The 26,066-nt window shown below is 44.0% G+C and overlaps 1 protein-coding gene across 11 annotated transcripts in view; it reads left to right on the forward strand.

The window, feature by feature from the left end:
• The window catches only part of EXD3 (exonuclease 3'-5' domain containing 3), a 616,706-nt gene that overhangs the window by 378,499 nt on the left and 212,141 nt on the right, over positions 1-26,066 (forward strand). The window contains exon 20 of one of the 11 annotated variants that reach the window (XM_073314584.1): positions 25,792-25,866. The exons of the other annotated variants lie outside the window; for them this stretch is intronic. Coding sequence (XP_073170685.1) covers positions 25,792-25,836 — 45 coding nt within the window. The 3' untranslated portion in view covers positions 25,837-25,866. Of the gene's footprint in view, positions 1-25,791; positions 25,867-26,066 lie in introns of those variants that run through there. 11 annotated transcript variants of the gene reach the window in all.

Raw genomic sequence — 26,066 nt, forward strand, 5'->3', positions numbered from 1 at the left:
CCCCAAGTGAATTTGCTGCTGGACCATGAAGACTGAACACATTCTACAGAACAGCTACAGCAAGGGCAGCTGCTCTGCAAGATTTCCCACAGTACTTCATCAATATCCCTGAACCCTGACCTTTTTATCGTCCATTTTGTGAGCTCCACAGAATTGCTACAAATACCAAATGTGTAACTGCTGTTGGACCCACCAGTCACCATAGCTATTAGTACTAACCTGCTATAGCTTACATTAAAGTAATAAGCTATAGCTACATAAGCACCTTTATACGCATATAACTGTGTCTATACTGAGGAAGTGCACACGTTTATCTACATCAGTTTCCAAACTAATGGTGCAAAAATTGCTGTTTAACGTTTTCTGCAACCTCACTTTTGAAATTCAGCATTAAATGAATAAATCCTGCTCTCTTCCAGCCTGTATTTGTTGTACATATTGACAACCTTGCAGAAAAGATACATTCCCACAGTTTCAAAGAAAAATAATGAACACCACACTAGAAATCAGAGGTTTCTCCAAAATTACGTGAGATATAAGATTTAATTACTTTTATTTCTTTGGAGCAGGGGAAGAGACTTTAGGTTCTTCAGAGCATGTATTGTCTTTATATATGTCCATATAGTACCTAGCACATATGAGCACTGTCATAATACAAATAACTCATTACAAAGCCAAAAAGAAGTTAAGGGCATCTGCAGACATATATGGGCTTGGATTCTTTCCTCTACTCACTGAGAAACAAACATATTGATCAAGGAGAATTTTCAAGTGCTGATAAAGGACTGGCCCAGCGCCCATGGAAGAACAATAGAAAGACTCCCATGGATGTCATTGGAGCTGGATCAGCCCATGGAATTTTATAAGTGATAACTAACCTTACCAGTATAAAACCGAATTGTTACAATCTGTTGTATACTATGTTTGCTTTACAATAAGACTATTGTGATTGGAATAATAGAGACTTGGTGGGGTAATTCACATGACTGGAGCACTGTCATGGATGGGTATAAACTGTTCAGGAAGGACAAGTGGGGGAGAAAAGGTGGAGGGTATGTGCTGTATGTAAGAGAGCAGTATGATTGATCAGAGCTCCAGTATGAAACTGGAGAAAAGCCTGTTGAGAGTCTTTGGGTTAAGTTTAGACACAAGAGCAACAAGAATGATGTCGTGGTGGGCGTCTGCTATAGGCCACCAGACCAGGAGGATGAGGCAGACGAGGTTTTCTTTGGACAACTAACAGAAGTTTCCAGATCACTGGCCCTGGTTTTCATGGGGGACTTCAATCACCCTGACATCTACTGGGAGAGTAATACAGCAGTGCACAGACAATCCAGGAAGTTTTTGGAGAGTGTTAGGGGAAACTTGCTGGTGCAAGTGCTGGAGAAACCAACTAGGGGCCATGCGCCTCTTGACCTGCTGCTCACAAACAGAAGAATTGGTAGGGGATGTAGAAGCCGGTGACAACCTGGACAGCAGTGACCATGAGATGATCCAGTTCAGGATCCTGACAAAAGGAAGAAAGGAGAGCAGCAGAATACGGACCCTGGACTTCACTGATGGGCAGGATCCCCATGGAGGCTAATATGAGGGAGAAAGGAGTCCAGGAGAACTGGCTGTACTTTAAAGAAGCCTCAGAAGGGGCGCAAAAACAAACCATTCAGATGTGCAGAAAGAGTAGCAAATATGGCAGGCGACCAGCTTGGCTCAACAGAGAAATCTTCAGTGAGCTTAAACACAAAAAGGAAGTTTACAAGAAGTGGAAACTTGAACAGATGACAAGGGAGGAGTGTAAAGGGAAAAAGGAGAATCCAGGGAACTACAAACTGGTCAGCCACACCTCAGTCCCCGGAAAAATCATGGAGCAGGTCCTCAAGGAATCCATTTTGAAGTACTTAGAGGAGAGGAAGATGATCAGGAACAGTCAGCATGGATTCACCAAGGGTAAGTCATACCTGACCCACCTGATTGCCTTCTATGATGAGATAACTGGCTCGGTGAACATGGGGGAAACGGTGGACGTGAATACCTTGACTTTAGCAAAGCTTTTGGTATGGTATCAAACAGTATTCTTGCCAGCAAGTTAAAGAAGTATGGATTGGATGAATGGACTATAAGGTGGATAGAAAGCTGGCTAGATCTTTGGACTCAGCGGGTTGTGATCAACAGCTCGATGTCTAGTTAGCAGCCAGTATCAAGTGGAGTGCCCCCAGGGGTCGGTCCTGGGGCCGGTTTTGTTCAACATCTTCATTAATGATCTGGAAGATGTGATGGATTGCACTCTCAGCAAGTTCGCGGATGACACTAAGATGGGGGGAAAGGTAGATAGGCTGGAGGGTAGGGAGAGTGACCTAGACAAATTGGAGGATTGGGCCAAAAGAAATCTGATGAGGTTAAAAAGGACAAGGGCAGAGTCATCCCATGCACTGCTACAGGCTGGGGACTGGCTTACTAAGCGGCAGTTCTGCAGAAAACGACCTGGGGATTACAGTGGACGAGAAGCTGGATATGAGTCAACAGTGTGCCCTTGTTGCCAACAAGGCTAATGGCATATTGGCCTGCGTTAGTGTGAGCATTGCCAGCTGATCGAGGGAAGTGATTATTCCCCTCTATTAGGCACTGGTGAGGCCACATATGGAGTATTGTGTCCAGTTTTGGTCCCCCACACTACAGAAAGGATGTGGACAAATTGGAGAGAATCCAACAAAGGGCAACGAAAATGTTTAGGCGGCTGGACACCCGACTTATGAGGAGAGGCTGAGGGAACTGGGCTTATTTAGTCTGCAGAAGAGAAGAGTGAGGGGGGATTTGATAGCTGCTGTCAACTACTGGAAGCAGGGTTCCAAAGAGGATGGAGCTAGGCTGCTCTCAGTGGTGGCAAATGACAGAACAAAGAGCAATGGTCTCAAGTTGCAGTGGGGGAGGTCTAGGTTGGATATTAGGAAACACTATTTCACTAGGAGGGTGGTGAAACACTGGAATGCGTTACCTAGGGAGGTGGTGGAATCTCCTTCCTTAGAAGTTTTTAAGGTCAGGCTTGACAAAGCCCTGGCCAGGATGATTTAGTTGGGGTTGGTCCTGCTTTGAGCAGGGGGTTGGACTAGATGACCTCCTGAGGTCCCTTCCAACCCTGATCTTCTATGATTCTATGAAATGTATTTCCAGTAAGTAGCTTTTGCATTACAACACTTAATTTATTATCTGCACAAACAGAAGATGAAGGAATCTTGTGGAGTTGCAAGTTTTGCCAGTGTCTCTATTTTTTTAATACATAAAATTAGTGTTTTAATTACATGGTTAATTTCAAGAGTGATTCAATTAAACAAAATATTCATGCAAGAGGACAACCTGTGCTGTGTAATCAGGATAGTGGAAACCTAACCTTCGGTTGGGACACATGGGTGTCTTACAGCATATAATCTATGTTTTGCATTCACTTTTCTCTCTTTCCCCCATTTTTGCTCCTTTTTTTCCCTCACCCTGTTTGTTTTTCTTTCTCCTACTCTACCTTCCACAATTTCTCCTAAGCAGATTCAAACATTCTTACTGCTGCTTACAAAAGCCAAATGGACCTACCTTAGTCAGAATCAGCAGTTTTGGTATCCATGACATGGAATGACAAATGTGAGATTCTACCAGGTTTGTATAGAATGAAAGTAAATTTACCCATATGAGTGAAAAGCTGGAGTAGAATGAACAAAGTGTAAAGTGCTCTGTATATGCACACTATAAATACCCATGCCTTTCAGCTGAGAAGGGTCAGATGGGACTCTTTCCTAGCCCAGTGAGTCCAGAATGGAAGGGATCCTGGCTCTGACACGGGGAAGAGTGAGACACAATTGTTAGTAAAGAGTGTAAATAACAAATTGAATGTGACAAATCTAAGTTGTCTAATGTCAGCTCCTATGTTTCTTAGTGAGAAAATTGGTTTTAGTTCAGGAAAATTATCACAAGGATAAAACGTGCCTGGATGAATAGTTTTCCAGGGACGGTCTTTTTCCATTCCTGGCTCTTCACTGGGAAGGATGTATTAACTCAGTTCTGTTTCCATTCTCTGAGAACTTCATGGGGATGAACTGGAGACAGCAGTAGAGGGTTATGGGAAGGAAAAGAACATGTCAGCTAATTGACATGAATGGCAAGTACCAAAGCAATACACGTTGCAGTGCAACTGGAATCTTGTCTGGTGTTTTCAAAGGTGGGACTCCAAAATGCATTCATTCATGACTAAAAACCTGCCAGCTGAAAGTGATATATTTACAGCGCTGTGGCCAAGACTAGCAGTTGTGCTCATTAGATGCTTTATTTCTCAAGACTTTAATGTAAGCCATTCTGGTTAAATGTAGCCCATGCCCTTCAAGCCCTCAAAGAGGATGACTGTGAATATGGTGTGTAGGTGAGATTTTTAGATGGAGGCTTAGCCTGTAAAGAAGCCTGAAGTGAGTGGAGAGCAAGGGCTGTTTAGCATCTCTTGTCAGACAGATACTAGTGAAATGGAGGCTAGGAGTGGTAAACCTTCCATTGACTTCAATGGAGATGAGTTAGGCCAACACTGACTGTATTTGAAAAAAGTAAAGGAGGACTTGTGGCACCTTAGAGGCTAACAAGTGCCACAAGCCCTCCTTTTCTTTTTGCGAATACAGACTAACAGGGCTGCTACTCTGAAACCTGTATTTGAAAACTCCACCCTAAGTGATTTTCCTGTAATTTGGATTGGGATTGGTAGATCTCTTGCAGCCTCTTGACAGTATGCAGTCCTTGGGTGACAATAGGTGAAGCATTATGGCTTTGAAGTAGACCTATTTCCTAAGCATCACCGATAATTAGTTCCATTGATTAGCATAAGGTTATCACCAATCTTCAGCCATTTACAGATAGTTTACTACAAACTTAAAGAGAAATCAAGACAGTGATGTTAATTCATTCACAGGTTTCAGAGTAGCAGCCCTGTTAGTCTGTATTCACAAAAAGAAAGAGTACTTGTGACACCTTAGAGACTCAAATTTATTTGAGCATGAGCTTTCGTGAGCTACAGCTCACTTCATCGGATGCATTCAGTGGAAAATACAGTGGGGAGATTTGTATACATAGAGAACATGAAACAATGGGTGTTACCATACACACTGTAACCAGAGTGATCACTTAAGGTGAGCTATTACCAGCAGGAGAGCGGGGGGGGGTGGGGGGGTGGGGGGGGGTGGGGAGGGAGACACCTTTTGTAATGATAATCAAGGTGGGCCATTTCCAGCAGCTGACAAGAATGTCTGAGGAACAGGGTGGGGGGGATAAATATGGGGAAATAATTTTACTTTGTGTAATGACCCATCCACTCTCAGTCTCTATTCAAGCCTAAGTTAATTGTATCCAGTTTGCAAATTAATTCCAGTTCAGCAGTCTCTTGCTGGAGTCTGTTTTTGATGTTTTTTTGTTGAAGTATTGCCACTTTTAGGTCTGTAATCGAGTGACCAGAGAGATTGAAGTGTTCTCCGACTGGTTTTTGAATGTTATAATTCTTGACGTCTGATTTGTGTCCATTTATTCTTTTACGTAGAGACTGTCCAGTTTGACCAATGTACATGGCAGAGGGGCATTGTTGGCACATGATGGCATATATCACATTGGTAGATGTGCAGGTGAACGAGCCTCTGAGAGTGTGGCTGATGTGATTAGGCTCTATGATGGTGTCCCCTGAATAGATATGTGGACACAGTTGGCAAGGGGCTTTGTTGCAAGGATAGGTTCCTGGGATAGTGGTTCTGTTGGCTGGTGGCCATCACCTTCAGCCCCCAACTAAAACCTCTCCAACACATCATCAAGGATCTACAACCTATCCTGAAGGACGACCCATCACTCTCACAGATCTTGGGAGACAGGCCAGTCCTTGCTTACAGACAGCCCCCCAACCTGAAGCAAATACTCACAAGCAACCACACACCACACAACAGAACCACTAACCCAGGAACCTATCCTTGCAACAAATCATCCTTAATAATAGCAGAAAAGATTCAAATAGGAAATGCTATTCAGCCAAGTGGAAGCATTTTTCCATCTGAGTGCACCAGGAACATGTATCTCCTGAGTCCACTCATATTCCTCTACATAGAATCATAGAAGATTAGGGTTGGAAGGGACCTCAGGAGGTAATCTAGTCCAATCCCCTATTCAAAGCAGGACCAACCCCAACTAAATCATCCCAGCAAAGGCTTTGTGAAGCTGGGCCTTAAAAACAGTTTGCAGTTTAAAGATGGCCACTACATTAGCCTTTTTGCAGTCATCGGGGACCTCCCCCAGTCGCCATGAGTTTTCAAACAGTTTTGGGCCCCACACTACAAGAAGGATGTGGAAAAATTGGAAAGAGTCCAGCAGAGGGCAACAAAAATGATTAGGGGGCTGGAACACAGGACTTATGAGGAGCGGCTGAGGGAACTGGGGATGTTTAGTCTTCAGAAGAGAAGAATGAGGGGGGATTTGATAGCTGCTTTCAGCTACCTGAAAGGGGGTTCCAAAGAGGATGGATCTAGACTGTTCTCAGTGGTAGCAGATGCCAGAACAAGGAGTAATGGTCTCAAGTTGCAGTGTGGGAGATTTAGGTTGGATATTAGGAAAAACTTTTTCACTAGGAGGGTGGTGAAACACTGGAATGCATTACCTAGGGAGGTGGTGGAATCTCCTTCCCTAGAAGTTTTTAAGGTCAGGCTTGACAAAGCCCTTACTGGGATGATTTAGTCGGGGATCGGTCCTGCTTTGAGCAGGGGGTTGGACTAGATGACCTCCTGAGGTCCCTTCCAACCCTCATATTCTGTGTGATTCTGTGATTCTCTTCTGCATACTAAACAAGCCCAGTTCCCTCAGCCTCTCCTCGCAAGTCATGTGCCCCAGCCTCCTGATCATTTTCGTTGCCCTCCACTGGACTCTCTCCCATTGGTCCACATCTTTTCTGTAGTGGGGGGCCCAAAACTGAACACAGTACTCCAGATGTGGCCTCACCAGTGCCAAATAGAGGGGAATCCTCCAATTTGTCTAGGTTACTCTGGACCCTATCCCTACCCTCCAGTGTATCTACCTCTCCCCCACTTAGTGTCATCTGCGAACTTGCTGAGGCTGCAATCCCTCCCATCATCCAGATCATTAATGAAGATGTTGAACAAAACCAGCCCCAGGACCGACCCCTGAGGCGCTACACTTGATACCGGCTGCCAACTTGTTTTGGACCGCTTCTTTCTCACAAGATGGCTGGGCTTTCCCTTAGTTCTATACGTCTGCCTCGCAACCATCAGTGCATGCCATCCACCATCAGACGGTCATTCAATTGTCACTCACCCATTGACTAACATATTCTTGAAGGGCCTAAGCAGAATTTCCTTGCCAATAGGGAAACCTGCCCCTCATTGGGACTTAAACCTTGTACTTTGGCATTCACTAACCTTCCCTTCACACTATTAGCTGCATGCTCCATGCCTCACTTATCACTGGAAGTTGTATTCCTTGTGGCCATTACCTCAACCAGCAGAAAAGGTGAGCTGGGTGCAGATGTGCCATACACTATATTCCATAAGGACGAAGTCTCTATGTCACTACATTCAAAATTCACCCCCGAAGTAGTTTCATAGTTTCATATAACTCAGCCTATCCACTTACTTGTTGTTTTTTCACAAAACCACATGCATCTAAGGAGAAGAGACTTAATTCCATCAGCATGCAACACGATCTCACCTTCTGTCTACAGAGGACAAGACAATTCAGAAAAGCACAAAGACTTCTAAGCTGTAGCAGAAAGAGTTCAAGGTCAAGCTGTTTCCTTCCAGGGGATCTCTAAATGGATCTCGGACTGTATCCTGGTGTAGCAGAGCACGGCAGGGCTTCCATGGCTCCTGCCTCTGCTAGGTTCACAAAGTCACTTTGAGACCCTGGGGTTAGTAACCACTGGTGCAGTTTATTCACAGACTTGTTCCCACCACCGTTTCACTATATACAGTTGGCCGTTCACCATCTGCAGGCAGGAGGGAAGCGCTACCTCCCTGCTTCCACTCCCTGCCTTTTCCCTTTCTTTCTGCTCCCCCTTGGCTTCCTTCCCCTGAGGCTTTTATACAGCTCCAGGGTAATTAGATGGCAGCTGTCTCTACTTTCCCAATTAGGGTCAGGTTATCTCCAGCCAGCTATTTATTTCCCTAAATGGGAGCTGGTGTGATAGGGGGCTGAATCAGCAACCCTTTGCTCAGCACCCTGTCACATCTGCTCTGTTACCAGTTGTTGTGTCTTTCTCCACCTCATGGAGTGATGGCTTATTCTACAGAAGTCCAAGCAACTCAGTGGCATTGCTTCAGGAAGTATCTTTACTTGACCTTTGCAGGGCAGCTACATGGAGTTCCACCCATACGTTCATAAGATGCTCCAGTGCAGAACTCCACCACTGACCTGTCGTTTGGTACAGCAGTCCTCCAAATGGCTCTGCCATCTGCATCCTCCTACAGGAAAACTGCTTGTCAGTCAGCCACAATGGAATACACACAGGGACTGGCATTCAAAGAAGAAGAAGAGGAAGTTACTTGCCTTGTTGTCACTGGAGGTCCTTTGAAACGTGGGCTCCCTTTCTGTATTTCATTACCCACCCTCCTTCTCCCTGTTTCAGACCTTTACTGGATTTGTGGGTAGCAAAGGAGCTGGGGTTGGTCCACTTAGCTTTGTTTGCCCTCAGTTGTAAACATGATGCGGGCAAGGGTACACACATGGACCATCAGACACTCCTTGCAAGAATTCTCCGACTCCATGTGCATGTGCTTGCATGCACCCACAGTGGAACACAGATCTCAAAGAACTTCCACTTAACCACAAGGTAAGGAACTTCCTCTTTCTGTGTAAAACAGCTTTTTGACATGGAGATTTTTGTGGAAAAAGAATGTTTTTGTCCAAAAATGTGGGTTGCCATTGAAACAACAAAACCCCTAAAACTGAAAAAATAAGTATTTACTATTTTAGTTTTTTGACAATACCTCAGAACGTTGTGAGGAAGAATATAAACAAAAATGAAAAAAAATATATAATTTTTGTCAAACTATTTCAAGCAGAAAAATAATTTCCCAAGCAGTTTTGGGTATCACACAATTTGTCACTGATGAATAATTATCTTTCTGGGGTAAAACCGCAGAACGCCATTTGAGATCCCTTCCAACCCTAGTATTCTCTCAGAAGTACATTTCTGGGGAGATATATTTATTTATATTTTATATTATGTGATTCATTTATTATTTATTATATTAGGATCCATTTAAATAAGAAATGAGTAATTTCCAAGTGCTAATTTAATGCCATCAGCATCATGAAACAGTGTTTGGGAGTTTATATCATAAAGAACGGATCTTTTTCTCCCATTGAACTTTCCTCTGTTATTCTTAGGGCAGCTGACCCAGGGTCATCCACAGCCAGAGAAATGAAGTCTGGGTCTTGTGGAAAACTGGGACCCCAGAGCCACCTCCTATTATATAGATATAAATGGAATGGAAAATTGTTTCCAATAAAAGTGCACTGCCCTCTGAGAAATGTTCTCACAGAACTGCCTCTGGGAGCTTCTTAACTCTTTGTCATTGTAGAGAGCCTTGCTTTTGAGAAAAGGGCTCTCATATAGCAGTTACAGTCGATGCAGTGCGCCAGGCAGAGATTAAAGGGTATTCCAGAAGGTCTCCCCAGTGCAGCTTGCCCTGTCTGTTTGTACAGCGTGTACAGTATCACTCACAGACCAGCCTAACCCTATCATTTTGTTCCTCCAGACTAGACTTGGTGGGCCTGATTCTCCTCTTCCCGCCACTGGTGACTTCAACAGAGTCACTCCTGATGTACACCAGTGTCACAGAGAGGAGAATCAGACCGAGTGGAGATCCTTCTGATGTATACTGTGCTGAATGAGAGGACAATCCATTCCACTGGTTGTAGTTTTCTGTGCAAAACGTGACTCCCGTCTCCTCAATCCACACCCACATTATTTTTATTACAAACAAACAAACAACTCTTAAAAAGGAGGCCGCAGGCTCACTCCTTGATTAGGTGTAAATAAACTGAGATACACTAAATGTATCTTTCTCCATTCACTAATCAGCAGTGACCCTGCTCAACCAACTCCTAGGTTCATCTCGTTGCACAAGAGAATTAAGCGATGATCCTAACTGACAAACATAGAAACACAGCATCATTCTTCTCTCAGAATCACATGCCTTGTCTTGACTCCAATATGTTTGTCACAGTTCAGAGCAACTGCACCCTGCATTCCCCCTCTGTTGTCCTGCAAGGGCAACCCCTCTAGACTCTGGCTTCTCAGCCTCACCTCTCTTGGGCTGAAACATACATCTTTCTCCCTACAGACCAAAATATTTCCAGGTTGCACAGCTCCCTGCCTACACTGTGATATCCCCAGCAAAAGACAGGCAGCTTAAGCAGGCTTGTTTTGACTTCTCTTCGGAGATGGTTAACAGTGTAATTACCACAGTTAATCTACCACACAGCTCTTTCTAAGCAAGCATGTTTTATTCTTAAGGTAAAAACGATGCAGAGAAAACATCATAAAATCAATAAAAGAACCTACACATATGATAAGTTTTCCAACGATCACCCCAACTCCAGCATGGGCTCTGGTAGGTGAGCAGTCCTTCTAATCCCACACGGGTTTTCTACTGGTTTCAAGTTCATAAAACCCTTTTCTCAGAACAAGAACTCTCATTACAAAGTTTAGTCTGTCCTTTATACATTTTGGGGGTCTTTGATCCAGAGTTTCCAGGAGCAGGTAATCAGTGGACGATGGGTTTCTCTCTCCAGGGCTTAGCTTCTAAAGGCCTGCCAAGTGTCTCCTCACTTCATACGTGTTGTCCCAAGCAGTTCTTTGTAGTTAATAATGCTTCCCAGAGATTGCATTAATCATGTTTTCGTCCTAAAGAAGTTCCATGCAACCCCACACGAATACGTAAACATTTGCATTTGTAATACAGTGAACTCCTACATACTTACACTTAATTCAGTAAGGCTTAACTTAATTCAATACAATTTGTCCAGGAGATTGCAGTCCGTGCCCTGTTTGTCACAACATTCCTCTGTGTATGAATGTGGAGCCGAGTGCTGAAAACAGAACATGGACATTGGGATGTGCTGTGCTTCCCTGACATGGTGTAGTGGACAGGGGGAGGATGAAAGAGAAAGACAGAAGGTCGTCAGTGCAGTTTCTGTCATTGGCCTTTGAATCTGTGAAGTTTCAGAGTAACAGCCGTGTTAGTCTGTATTCGCAAAAAGAAAAGGAGGACTTGTGGCACCTTAGAGACTAACCAATTTATTAGAGCATAAGCTTTCGTGAGCTACAGCTTTCTGCCATACTCCATGCTGATTAGACCTCAACTGGAGTATTGTGTCCAATTCTGGGCGCTACATTTCAGAAAAGATATGGATAAATTGTAGAAAGTCCAGAGAAAAGCAACAAAAATGATTAAAGGTCTAGAAAATACGACCTATGAGAGAAGATTGAAAAAATGGGTTGGTTTAGTATGGAGAAGAGAAGACTGAGAGGAGACGTAACAGTTTTCCAGTACATAAAAGGTTGTTACAAGGAGGAGGGAGAAAAATTGTTCTCCTTAACCTCTGAGGCTAGTTGAAGAATCAATGAACTTAAATTGCAGCAAGTGTGGTGTGGGTTGGACATAAGGAAAAACTTCCTCACTGTCAGGGTGGTGAAGTTCTGGAATAAATTGTCAAGGGAGGTTGTGGAATCTCTATCACTGGAGATTTTTAAGAGCAGGTTAGACAGACACCTGTCAAGGATAGTCTAGATCAGTGGTTCTCAAAGCCGGTCCACCGCTTGTTCAGGGAAAGCCCCTGGTGGGCCGGACCGGTTTGTTTACCTGCCGCGTCCTCAGGTTCAGTTGATCACAGCTCCCGCTGGCTACGGTTCACTGCTCCAGGCCAATGGGGGCTGTGGGAAGGGCGGCCAGCACGCCCCTTGGGCCGCGCTGCTTCCCGCAGCCCCCATTGGCCTGGAGCAGTGAACTGCGACCAGTGGGAGCGGCGATCGGCTGAACCTGCACATGCAGCAGGTAAACAAACCGGTCTGGCCCACCAGCGGCTTTCCCTGAACAAGCGGGAGACCAGCTTTGAGAACCACTGGTCTAGATAAAATGTAGTCTTGCCTTGAGTGCAGGGGACTGGACTAGAAGACCTCTCAAGGTTCCTTCCAGTCCTACGATTCTATGGTTCTCTGATTGTCAGTGTCATTAGACTTGCCATCCACACCTATGGAAATATTTCTTTATAGGAAGATTGAATTCAGGAGGATGAGAGGAAAGGCTGAGCTGTGTGACAGTCCCGCTACTGGGGAAGGGAGGAAAAGCATCCTAGAGAAAACGGAGGCTTTGTCCTTGTTTGTGAGTCTACAGGAATTCACAAAAAGAAAAGGAGGACTTGTGACACCTTAGAGACGAACAAATTTATTTGAGCATAAGCTTTTGTGAGCTACAGCTCACTTCATCGGATGCATGCAGTGGAAAATACAGTAGGGGGATTTTATATACACAGAGAACATGGAACAATGGGCGTTACCATACACACGGTAACGAGAGTGATCAGGTAAGGTGAGCTATTACCAGCAGGAGAGAGAAAAAAACATTTTGTAGTGATATTCAAGGTGAGCTATTTCCAGCAGTTGACAAGAACGTGTGAGGAACATTGTGTGTGTGAGGGGGGTGGGGGGGAATAAACATGGGGAAATAGTTTTACTTTGTATAATGACACATCCACTCCCAGTCTTTATTCAAGCCTAATTTAATGGTGTCCAGTTTGCAAATTAATTCCAATTCAGCAGTCTCTCATTTGAGTCTGTTTGTGAAGTTTTTTTGTTGAAGAATTGCCACTTTTAGGTCTGTAATCGCGTGACAAGAGAGATTGAAGTGTTCTCTGACTGGTTTTTGAATGTTATAATTCTTGACGTCTGATTTGTGTCCATTTATTCTTTTACGTAGAGACTGTCCGGTTTTGCCAATGTACCTGGCAGAGGGGCATTGCTGGCACATGATCGCATATATCACATTGGTAGATGTGCAGGTGAACGAGCCTCTGATAGTGTGGCTGATGTGATTAGGCCCTATGATGGTGTCCCCTGAATAGGTATGTGGAGACAGTTGGCTAACTGCCTTTGTTTCAAGGATAGGTTCCTGGGTCAGTGTTTTTGTTGTGTGGTGTGTGGTTCCTGGTGAGTATTTGCTTCAGGTTGTGGGGCTGTCTGTAAGCAAGGACTGGCCTGTCTCCCAAGATCTGTGAGAGTGATGGGTCGTCCTTCAGGATAGGTTGTATATCCTTGATGATGTGTTGGAGAGGTTTTAGTTGGGGGCTGAAGGTAACGGCTAGTGGCGTTCTGTTATTTTCTTTGTTTGGCCTGTCCTGTAGTAGGTAACTTCTGGGTACTCTTCTGGCTCTGTCAGGCTGTTTCTTCACTTCAGCAGGTGGGTATTGTAGTTGTAAAAACTCTTGATAGAGATCTTGTAGGTGTTTGTCTCTGTCTGAGGGGTTGGAGCAAATGTGGTTGTATCGTAGAGCTTGGCTGTAGACAATGGATCATGGTCTACATCAATGGTGTGGTCTGGAGGAAAGCTGGAGGCATGTAAGTAAGTATAGCGGTCAGTAGGGTTCCGGTATAGGGTGGTGTTTACGTGGCCATTGCTTATTAGCACCGTAGTGTCCAGGAAGTGGATCTCTTGTGTGGACTGGTCCAGGCTAAAGTTAATGGTGGGATGGAAACTGTTGAAATCATGGTGGAATTCCTCAAGGGCTTCTTTTCCATGGGTCCAGATGATGAATTCAGTAAGACTCTGACATTCTTCTCTGCATGATCCAAGCTACACCTAGTCTCTCAGACTGCATCCCAGAATCACTCCTTCAAGTTGTGAACCGAAGAGTGGAACCTCTCCTCATTTAGATATTTTAAAAGCGGATGCATCATTTTCTGGTCAGTGATTACAATAGTAGCTATGAAGGCTAAAATTAGTGTATTCAGTTCTCATGTTTCAGTTCATCAACTGCTTCCAGCACAAGTCAAGAAGCTTACACACATTCTCGTGCACACACATCACATACAGCAGAGCACAATCATAGAATCATAGGACTGGAAGGAACCTTGCAAGGTCATCTCGTCCAGTCTCCTGCACTCATGGCAGGACTAAGTATTATCTGGACAGTGGTTCCCAAACTTGTTCCGCCGCTTCTGTAGGGAAAGCCCCTGGCAGGCCGGGCAGGTTTGTTTACCTGCCGCGTCCGCAGGTTTGACCAATCACGGCTCCCAGTGGCTGCGGTTCACTGCCCCAGGCTAATGGGAGCTGCTGGATGGAGCATGGGCCGAGGGACATAACTGTCCGCCACTTCCAGCAGCTCCCATTGGCCTGGAGCAGCGAACCGCGGCCGCTAGGAGCTGCGATCGGCTGAACCTGCGGACGCGGCAGGTAAACAAACTGGCCCGGCCTGCCAGGGGCTTTCCCTGCACAACCGGCGGAACAAGTTTGGGAACCACTGGTCTAGACCATTCCTGACAGGTATTTGTCTAACCTGCTCTTAAAAATCTCCAATGATGGAGACTTTCTCCTATATGTCCCCATCTTTCCTGAAATGTGGCACCCAGAACTGGACACAATACTCCAGTTGAGGTACTCCAGTTGAGGCCTAATCAGTGAGAAATCTGATGAGGTTCAACAAGGACAAGGGCAGAGTCCTGCACTTAGGACGGAATGATCCCATGCACCACTACAGTCTGGGGACCGAATGGCTAGGCAGCAGTTCTGCAGAAAAGGACCTGGGGGTTACAGTGGATGAGAATCTGGATATGAGTCAACAGTGTGCCCTTGTTGCCAAGAAGGCCAATGGCATTTTGGGCTGTATAAGTAGGGGCAGTGCCAGCAGATCGAGGGATGTGATCGTTCCTCTCTATTCGACACTGGTGGGGCCTCATCTAGAGTACTGTGTCCAGTTTTGGGTCCCACACTACAAGAAGGATGTGGAAAAATTGGAGAGAATCCAGCAGAGGGCAACAAAAATGATTAGGGGACTGGAACACATGACTTCTGAGGAGAGGGTGAGGGAACTGGGAATGTTTAGTCTACGGAAGAGAAGAATGAGGGGGGATTTGATAGCTGCTTTCAACTACCTGAAAGGGGGTTCCAAAGAGGATGGATCTAGACTGTTCTCAGTAGTGGCAGATGACAGAATGAGGAGTAATGGTCTCAAATTGCAGTGGGGGAGGTTTAAGTTGAATATTAGGAAAAACTTTTTCACTAGGAGGGTGGTGAAGCAGTGGAATGCGTTAGCTAGGGAGGTCGTGGAATCTCCTTCCTTAGAAGTTTTTAAGGTCAGGCTTGAGAAAGCCCTGGGTGGGGATGATTTAGTTGGGGATTGGTCCTGCTTTGAGCAGGGGGTTGGACTAGATGACCTCCTGAGGTCCCTTCCAACCCTGATATTCTATGATTCTAGGTTGGTTTGACATTGTTTGTTCTTGACAAATCCATGCTGACTGTTACTTATCACCTTATTATCTTCTAGGTGGATGCAAATTGATTGCTTAAATTTTTGCTCTATTATCTTTCTAGGTACTGAAGTTAAGCTGACAGGTCTGTAATTCCTGGGTTATCCCCTTTTTATAAATGGGCACTAGATTTGCCCTTTTCCAGCCCTCTGGAATCTTTCCCGTCTTCCATTACTTTTCTAAGATAATTGCTAATGGCTCAGTATCTCTCCTCAGTCAGCTCCTAGAGTATTCTAGAATGTATTTCATCAGGCTCTGTGACTTGAAGACATCTAATTTGTCGAAGTAATTTTTGACTTGTTCTTTCCCTATTTTAGCCTCAGAGCCTACCTTATTTTCACTGGCATTCACTATGTTAAACATCCAAGCACTACTAACATTTTTGATGAAAACTGAAACAAAAAAATTATTTAGCACGTCTGCCATTTCCATATTCTATTATTATGTGTTCTCCCTCATTGAGTAATGGGCCTACCCTGTCCTTGGTCATCTTCTTGCTTCTAATGTATTTGTAGAATGTTTTCTTGTTACCCTTTATATCTCTAGCTAGTTTAATGTCATTTTGTGCCTTGGCCTTTCTCATTTTGTCCCTACATACTTGTGACTTGGAATGTCACCTAGGGGCCTTGCACTTGTAATGCAACAAAAAGTGCAATATAAATGCAGGAAGTGTTGTCCAGTGATTACAACTTGAGGCTTGGGGTCCAGATTCCTCGATTCTGTTCCCAGGTCTGCCATGTCTTCAGTGCTTTTTGAAACACTTGTCTTTGGGATCACTGTATTCTGAAACATGGAAGACAAACTCCATGTAGGGCCCTGTGTGTAATGCCCAGAATCTGTATGCAAAAGCAGGAGCTGTTTTTCTAAGATGCACAGCTGTGCATGCTCACACACTGGAGAGGACTCTGAACCTTTGGCCATTACCATAGCCTTTCTTCTTTCAAAGGCCATCCCCTGCCCTCAGTCCAGGCTCTGAACTTCCATTGATGTGAATAGGATAGTATGGCTCCAATTTTTGAAATAAGGCTGTGACAGAAATACTGTGAAAGCAGTTTGCTCTTCCCCCTGCATGTTAATCTGAACTATTCTGAACTGTGACAATTAGATGGACTAGCTCACAAATGCAGTTGAAAGTGCTCTTTTCCCAGGAGGATTACGCAGCCTTTTTAATTTTTATTCTTTCCCCTCTTCTCCCCCCCCCCCCCTTCTTCCGATATTTTAGTGCCATTCCCTAAGGGAAACTTACTTAGCTTGTACAGTGTTCCCACCAGAAAGGCTAACCTCCCTTTTTGATTTTTTTTTGGCGGGTGGGGGTTAATGGTAACATGTCCCATGACAAAAGAAGCATAAATCTCTCTAGTGGGAGGATGGCTTTTCTCCTGACAGAGTCCTTCTCCAAGGCTGGCGCAGACCCTCAGGCTGCTCTAACTTAGGGCCAGATTCTGCCACAGTTCAGTGGTGTTTGAACAGATGGAAATAAGGGTAGAATTTGGCCCTTTCCCATTCAAGATAAATGCCAGCTCTGTGTTTGAGAGTTACCTCTGTCATGGTAACAGGCCAGCTGAATGAGGACATTTGTTTCTGTGGGTGGGCAGTTGAGGGAAGGAGGGAAGTCTGCAGCGGGACCAGAGGCTTACTATTAGAAGCAGAAGCTGCCATCTGGAATTGGTTGCTTACCATGTTCCACAGAAAAGGAAAATCTTATGCACATACATGCACACATCCCTGCTTGTGTGTATACCTGGGGGTGCTAGTCATGGCTACATACTATGGAAGTTGTGTTCCGAAGTTAGCTTAACACGGAATATAAATCATGTAAATGACATTTTTGATCGTGAACTTTCACACAATTTTAGTTTTCAAGTCCCCGAGTTTCCTTTGTCATTTTTGTTTGGTTTGGTGTTAAAAATGTTTAATTGAAAGTGTTTGGTATTGGTGTCTGACTGGTATTCATCAGGCTTTCTCATGTTTTATTTCCTGTGTGTACCTTTAAGACAATATGCTCTACACAAAAATTTGCAGAGGCGAATCTTGGATAGATCTAATACAATGATTTTTTTAAAAGAAATGTTTATGGTTAAGCATGATTTTGCCATTCTTGACAGCACACTGTTTTGCCTGCAGCAGAAGTAGAGGCATAAAATCTTGTCTGCAGAAACTAATGCCGAGTAAGGCTGTCTGCATGACTGCCATTTGCCTACAACCTGGACTGAAGGACGTTTAGGCTGCCCTTAGCAAAGATGGCCTCCATCTCTTAATGTCCCAGTGGGAGTGAAGCCAAGGGAAGATGGCAGCCTCGATGCTGTCAGGAGGCAGAGAAGGGCACTGTAAGGAGCAAGGCTAATGTAGTGCCCATCTTTAAAAAAGGGAAGGAGGAGGATCCTGGGAACTACAGGCCAGTCAGCCTCACCTCAGTCCCTGGAAAAATCATGGAGCAGGTCCTCAAGGAATCAATTCCGAAGCACTTAGAGGAGAAGAAAGTGATCAGGAAGAGTCAGCATGGATTCACCAAGGGCAAGTCATGCCTGACTAATCTAATTGCCTTCTATGACAAGATAGCTGGCTCTGTGGATGAAGGGAAAGCAGTGGACGTGTTGTTCCTTGACTTTAGCAAAGCTTTTGACACTGTCTCTCACAGTATTCTTGCCAGCAAGTTAAAGAAATATGGACTGAATGAATGGATTATAAGGTGGATAGAAAGTTAGCTAGATTGTCGGGCTCAACGGGTATTGATCAATGGCTCCATGTCTAGTTGGCAGCCGGTGTCAAGTGGAGTGCCCCAAGGGTCGGTCCTGGGGCCGGTTTTGTTCAATATCTTCATTAATGATCTGGAGGATGGTGTGGATTGCACCCTCAGCAAGTTTGCTGATGAGACTAAACTGGGAGGACAGGTAGATACGCTGGAGGGTAGGGATATGATACAGAGGGCCCTAGACAAATTGGAGAATTGGGCCAAAAGAAATCTGATGAGGTTCAACAAGGACAAGGGCAGAGTCCTGCACTTAGGATGGAAGAATCCAATGCACCGCTACAGACTAGGGACCGAATGGCTAGGCAGCAGTTCTGCAGAAAAGGACCTAGGGGTTACAGTGGACGAGAAGCTGGATATGAGTCAACAGTGTGCCGTTGTTGCCAAGAAGGCCAATGGCATTTTGGGATGTATATGATGGGGCATTGCCAGCAGATCGAGGGATGTGATCATTCCCCTCTATTTGACATTGGTGAGGCCTCATCTGGAGTACTGTGTCCAGTTTTGGGCCCCACACTACAAGAAGGATGTGGAAAAATTGGAGAGAGTCCAGCGGAGGGCAACAAAAATGATTAGGGGATTGGAACACATGACTTCTGGGGAGAGGCTGAGGGAACTGGGATTGTTTAGTGTGCGGAAGAGAAGAATGAGGGGGGATTTGATAGCTGCTTTCAACTACCTGAAAGGGGGTTCCAAAGAGGATGGATCTAGACTGTTCTCAGTGGGAGCTGATGACAGAACAAGGAGTAATGGTCTCAAGTTGCAGTGGGGGAGGGTTAGGTTGGATATTAGGAAAAACTTTTTCACTAGGAGGGTGGTGAAACACTGGGATGTGTTACCTAGGGAGGTGGTGGAATCTCCTGCCTTCGAAATTTTTAAGGTCAGGCTTGAGAAAGCCCTGGGTAGGATGATTTAGTTGGGGATTGGTCCTGCTTTGAGCAGGGGGTTGGACTAGATGACCTCCTGAGGTCCCTTCCAACCCTGATATTCTATGATTCTATGAAGGGAACTGTAAGGAGCAAGTGAATAAATGGTGGGTGCGGGGGGGAATATGTGTAAGGTGATGCAGGAGGGAGCATAAGGGGGCGGGAGAGCAGCAGAGAGAAGTAGGGAAATTTATTGGCAATGGTTCACACGGAAGACAGGAGACTATGCAGGGAGAATATGAGTGAGACAGAGATCTGAGACAGGTAGGAGAAGGGGAATGTGACAGGTTATGCCCCTGGCGAAGCCACCTGATATGCTGAGATACCACTGAGTCTACATGTTCTGCCAGCACGGGCCCCCTTTAACCTGTCTTGCTGAGCCAGGCTATTAAAGCCTCCTCTAACACACACACACAGGCAGGTCCACACCCAGCTGTAGATCAGCTCTGGGACGACTCATCTTAAGGGACTTGCTCCAACACTCTGGTGCTTGCTCCTTTTAAGGGCTACATACTCAAAGGTTTTATGAAATTTGCCCCCTCCCTCAATGTGGAGAGAGGTGTGCACACTTCTCCCCCCCCCCCCCATTAGAAATTACAGAAACTGGGTTTAATAATAAACAAAACAAATGTTATTAATTATAAAAGGTGCAGATTTTAAGTAGTAAAAGGGACAACAAACAGAACAAAGCAGAATGCTAAGCAAATGAAATCAAACATGCAAACTAAGCTAGTTTCACTAAAGAAATTGGTTACAAATAGTATTTCTCATCCTAGACATTGTTGCAGGTGGGTTGCAAAGTTTCTGTGGTTCAGAGCTCCAGTTATTCCTTTTCAGACTGGACCCCTGTCTCAGTCTGGACTCCCTGCCCTTACGTTCCCTTCAGTTGGCTTTTGCAGTCTTTCTTCTTGGGCAGACAGGTCATGGAGAGGAGGAGTCCCATTTGCCTTCCTCCCCACCCTTAAATAGGATTTACATAAGACGGGAATCCTTTGTTTCTCAGACTTGACCCCCCTCCCTTCAGTGGAAGGTTACAAGAAGTCCCAAGTAATGTTCAGTGTCAGGTGACAAGACCACCTGACCCTGTAGTATCACAGCATCCACGTGGCAGTATGGAGTATCCACAGGAAGGCCAAGCTTTTCACAGTCTGTTGTCCTCGCTGGTCGGCCATCTGCCCTGTCTGTCTTTTCCATTGTTGTACCTAAAGTGTTAGCAGTGGGCATCACCCAAAGTAGCACAGTTGAAATAGAGATACATATTCCTAACTTCAGATACAGAAATGATACAGGGATACAGACTGGATAATCGCATTCAGTAAATCATACCATTTCCAATGATATCTCACATGAGCCATCTTGCATAAAGTACATCTCAGTTATATCATAAGCATATTTTCATAAGGAATATGGAATGTCACATCACAGGGACAGAGGTAGGACAGTGATAGCGGAGGCAGATGGGGAGAGAGAGAATGTTGTGACAATAAAACCTATCAATCCAGCACTAAATTCACTTAAAATCACAGTGGTCACCATTTAAAAGTCAGTTCACCAACAATGGCTGCACAGTGATGTCTGAGAGGCCACAGCTATTTTCTGGTCTCAGTGTAGGGGGAAGCTGCAGGTTTTCATAAACTACTAAGTGGCAACTGTTGGCAAGAGCTGATTTTTCAATGGCAATCCTTGAATGAAAATATTAGAAAACAAACAAAAAGTCTAGTGAATAATGGGGTTGAATTATGTCAAAAGGATCTACACCAATGGGAAAAAAAAGAAGGGTTCTTGTAATGGAAGTGTATTCGCTCATGTACAGAAGAGGAGCATTGCTTTATGGCTTATTATTTCCTATTTATATTACAGTAACTACTGGCCCTGGTAGAAGTGGTTAAAATGTTTTGACCAAAATTTTTTCCTGCTGAAAAATGGGGTTTCATGAAAAACTTTTTCCATAGGAAACTGACATTTTTTCCCCTATGGGAAATTGATAAACAAAGCAAACAAAATTTTTGTTTTATTAAATTTCAAATGAAATGTTTGTTTTATTTTGTTTTTTTAAACCAATTTTTTTCTAAATTTAGAAATTTTGAATGTGTTTTCCACTCTTTTTTCCTTATTTGTTACCTAACACGGTAGAATGAAAGACATTCAATCTTTAGGGTTGGGAGTGTTTTCCCCACTTTTTTCTAGTTTTAATTTTTCCTTTTCCCACTCAATAACTTCTCAAAGTGAAATGCTATCACTTTGCCACTCTGTAACTTTTCCCAAGTTGGAGAAGTGTTGAAAAGTTACTGAGTGGGAAAAGGAAAGATGAAAAAAAGAAAAAGTGGATTGAAAAAGCTGAACCCTAGAGATCATTTATTCTAGGGCAAAAGGGGGTGGAAACAAATTCAGAATAAAAAAAATCAGTTTTCTGTTTTTAAAAAAGATTATTTCAAAGGAATCAAAACCCAACTTTTGTTTTGTTTCAAAATTTCCACTTGAAAAATACAAAATTTCAAATGAAACTATTTTTGTTCAACATTTTTCACAGAAAAAAAATTTGACCAGCTTTGGCCCCACCCAAGATGGGATCACATTGTGCTGGGTGCTGTAAACCCACACAGGAAGAGATAGCCCTACCCCAAAGAACTTGCAGTCTAAAGCAGACAAGACAGACAAAGTATGGGAGAAAGGAATACAACATACAAGCAGAAAATTGGAAACTGTGGCACAGAGAAACTGAGGTGGATATTTTGAAAGGGAAAAAGGACTATTAAGCACCCAACTTCTATTGAAAGTGAAAGGCATTTGTACCTTTGAAAATCTCCCCCTAAGCCAGCTAGAAGTCAGTGGTGGAGGCAAGAACAGAACTCAGATCTTGTGGTTCTCAGTCCAATGCATTAACTACAAGACCATCATCCTTCCTTTACCATTTATTTCCAAAATGGCATTCTTACCATAAGACGTATCCATCCTATCTAGTACATATTAATATACAACTTTCTCAGCTCTAAGGTGTGCATGTGGGAGTGAGAATTCTGGAGCATGGGGAATACAATTCTGCTGGCATGCAATCTGTTGAGCGCCTGGCTCATCCATCAGGAATGCCATTCTGAAGGGGACATTCCAAGTGTTTTTCAGCATGGGAAAATATTTTATCAAAGAAACTTGGAATAAAAAAAAATCTAAACATGAACCCTTGACACAGTGCCACATGCTGGCTATTTTTAATTTGCTTCTTGATCGTTCCACTTGTTCTCATCATGGTCAACTCTTAGAATGATGGAATTAGTAACCATATATGAGATGAAGTAAACAGATAGTTTGGGGCTTCAAAATGAGCCTGAAGTTAACTCTTCAGGGGAATTGAAAGTCATGATGGGAAAACATTAAGAGGCACATAGATTTACTACAGAAAAAGCAAGATGGACCATGGCTGTGTTTCCTTAGAGTCTGCTCTTCTAATCGTGGCCACTGGGATAGAGAAAGGCCATGTCTGTACCACTCTGTTACAGACAGAAATCTGAAAGACATTTATTACTGTTACTTTTGTCTGTGTAGCCACAATACCCAAGCTCCAGGATAGATTCCTAGATTCCAAAAGGGACCACTGTGATCATCTGGTTTGACCTCCTGCATAGCACAGGCCAGGGAACTTTCCTGAAATAATTCCTGTTTGATTCAGAGCAGATCTTTCAGAAAAACATTCCATCATGATTTTAAAATTACCAGTGATTGTGCTGGGTGCAGTGCAGACACACAAGAAGAAACAGTCTGTCCCCAAAATACTTGCAACATAGTTTGTATCAAGGTACATGAAGTGACCAAGAATGGAAAGAGAGGGGGGTGCCCATGTGGATTAGTTCAGGGAAGGTGTTTCATGTGCAAGGACCGGCATAGAAGAAAGCCCAAAGATGTTCATGGGAGAAGCAGGCCAGTGAACTGCACTCTCCACCATGCTGTTTATGTGAATGGGGGGAAAAGACCAGATTTCAAGTTTCAGAATAGGTAAATGCCAAACCTGACTACTCCTGAACAGTAGGTCCCACATGGTGGGACACCAGTAGAAAAGGGTGGCCTTTAGAGAGGAATTAAATTCCAAGTCATGAATTATGTGCAATAAGGCCCACAGAATGCGTGCTCCTGTTAAATCAGATTGGAGCTGTGTGCTGCCCTGTGCTATGCCCACATTGCAGAAGCAGGTGATCATAGAATCATAGAATATCAGGGTTGGAAGGGACCTCAGGAGGTCATCTAGTCCAACCCCCTGCTCAAAGCAGGACCAGTCCCCAATTACATCATCCCAGCCAGGGCTTTGTCAAGCCTGACCTTAAAAACTTCTAAGGAAGGAGATTCTACCACCTCCCTAGGTAATGCATTCCAGTGCTTCACCACCCTCCTAGTGAAAAAGTTTTTCCTAATATCCAACCTAAACCTTCCCCACTGCAACTTGAGATAATTACTCAAGTGATGCACTAACTGTTCTAACTACACGAATTAGAAATATTGCAAATGTCCAAATGCCATTCACTTTCAAACAAGTAACTACTATGGAACTGCAGTGGCTGTGTTATTCCTTGACTTTAGCAAAGCTTTTGACACGGTCTCCCATAGTATTCTTGCCAGGAAGTTAAAGAAGTATGGGCTGGATGAATGGACTATAAGGTGGATAGAAAGCTGGCTAGATTGTTGGGCTCAACGGGGAGTGATCAATGGCTCCATGTCTAGTTGGCAGCCGGTATCAAGTGGAGTGCCCAAGGGTCGGTCCTGGGGCCGGTTTTGTTCAATATCTTCATTAATGATCTGGAGGATGACATGGATTGCACCCTCAGCAAGTTTGCAGATGAGGCTAAACTGGGAGGAGAGGTAGATACGCTGGAGGGTAGGGATAGGATACAGAGGGCCCTAGACAAATTAGAGGATTGGGCCAAAAGAAATCAGATGAGGTTCCACAAAGACAAGTGCAGAGTCCTGCATTTAGGACGGAAGAATCCCATGCACCACTACAGACTAGGGACCGAATGGCTAGGCAGCAGTTCTGCAGAAAAGGACCTAGGGGTTACAGTGGACGAGAAGCTGGATATGAGTCAACAGTGTGCCCTTGTTGCCAAGAAGGCCAATGGCATTTTGGGCTGTATAAGTAGGTGCAATGCCAGCAGATCGAGGGATGTGATCGTTCCCCCTCTATTTGACATTGGTGAGGCCTCATCTGGAGTACTGTGTCCAGTTTTGGGCCCCACACTACAAGAAGGATGTGGAAAAATTGGAGAGAGTCCAGCAGAGGGCAACAAAAATGATTAGGGGACTGGAACACATGTCTTCTGAGGAGAGGCTGAGGGAACTGGGATTGTTTAGTCTGCGGAAGAGAAGAATGAGGGGGGGATTTGATAGCTGCTTTCAACTACCTGAAAGGGGGTTCCAAAGAGGATGGATCTAGGCTGTTCTCAGTGGTACCAGATGATAGAACAAGGAGTAATGGTCTCAAATTGCAGTAGGGGAGGTTTAGGTTGGATATTAGGAAAAACTTTTTCACTAGGAGGGCAGTGAAGCACTGGAATGGGTTACCTAGAGAGATGGTGGAATCTCCTTCCTTAGAGGTTTTTAAGGTCAGGCTTAACAAAGCCCTGACTGGGATGATTTAGTTGGGGATTAGGTCCTGCTTTGAGCAGGGGTTTGGACTAGATGACCTCCTGAGGTCCCTTCCAACCCTGATATTCTATGATTATATGCAGATTACTTAGTCACTTTCCTCCAAACTCTCTAGCCACTGAGTTTCTTTTGATTATACTTAACTGCCATATTAATGTATGAAATTATCTAATTGTGTTGCTAGGTCTGTATTTGCTGTTTTTGCTGGACAGAAGAAAGGTTAGCTGGCTGATGTCTTGGCTGTAAAATAGCATATGTGCAATGTGCCAGGATTCATCACCAAATTTGGTCCGCTGGTTGGATCATTATCTTCCCCGGCATGGGCCGGGTACTGACAGGGAGTACAACATGAGCACTGATCCATACCCCCATGATAGTAATAATAATAATAAATAATACCTATCACTTACACAGCACGTTACATTGTCACAGCACTCTACAAACATCAACAATCTATTTTATGGATCACTTGAAGTTAACGGAAGTTCATGGAAAGCATTAAAGAGGTGTGTATACACCCCAAAGCTGGCCCTTCAGAGTTGCTTTTGGATCACACCTGTTTACTGAAGAGTGGTATTGTATTTCTGGGGATCTAAACGGCGTCTGATGAATTTAAAATATGATGATGTTTTTAATTTAACCACCTAGGTCTGTTACATGACTCTCCTGCTATCCTAGGAGCTGTAATAAAGAATGGTTCCCATTTGCTGAAATGCTAAATTAAACAACTTACTATCCATTTAGGGCACTTATTCTAATTTTGGCATCGGCTATTACTTTGGAAACATAATAAAACAATGTTTAGGCAAGTCAAAGGAGAGTTAAGTGAGTGCAGTTTTTCAATGAATACCCAAACATCTATTGGCAAAATCCAGTGGAAAGGAAAAGAATAAATCCATTGATTATGGAGAAGTTTGTCAGCTCCATTCCAAATGGCTTTGTCTTCTGTTTTTCAGAATGGAAGATCTGCGGTGGGTTTTGGCCAGCTTGTGATGCTGTAATGATGAACTAGAGAGGACCAAAGGCTTTCAGTAGCATTGAAAAGTGTAACTTCCATTTCTTGATAAAGAAACCAGCTACTAAAACCATGGCAATCGGATTTTTGGAACCTTCCCTCCAATTCTGATGAGGCCTGGGTGTTATGGAATTTTATGAAGAATGATTACATTAGCAGCAGATTATTTAAAAAAATCATGAAATGCGTATCTCTCTTACTTCCAGATTTTGAAGG

Source organism: Lepidochelys kempii, chromosome 16 (genome assembly GCF_965140265.1).
Source record: "Lepidochelys kempii isolate rLepKem1 chromosome 16, rLepKem1.hap2, whole genome shotgun sequence".
In the NCBI taxonomy this organism is placed as follows: Eukaryota; Metazoa; Chordata; order Testudines; family Cheloniidae; genus Lepidochelys; species Lepidochelys kempii.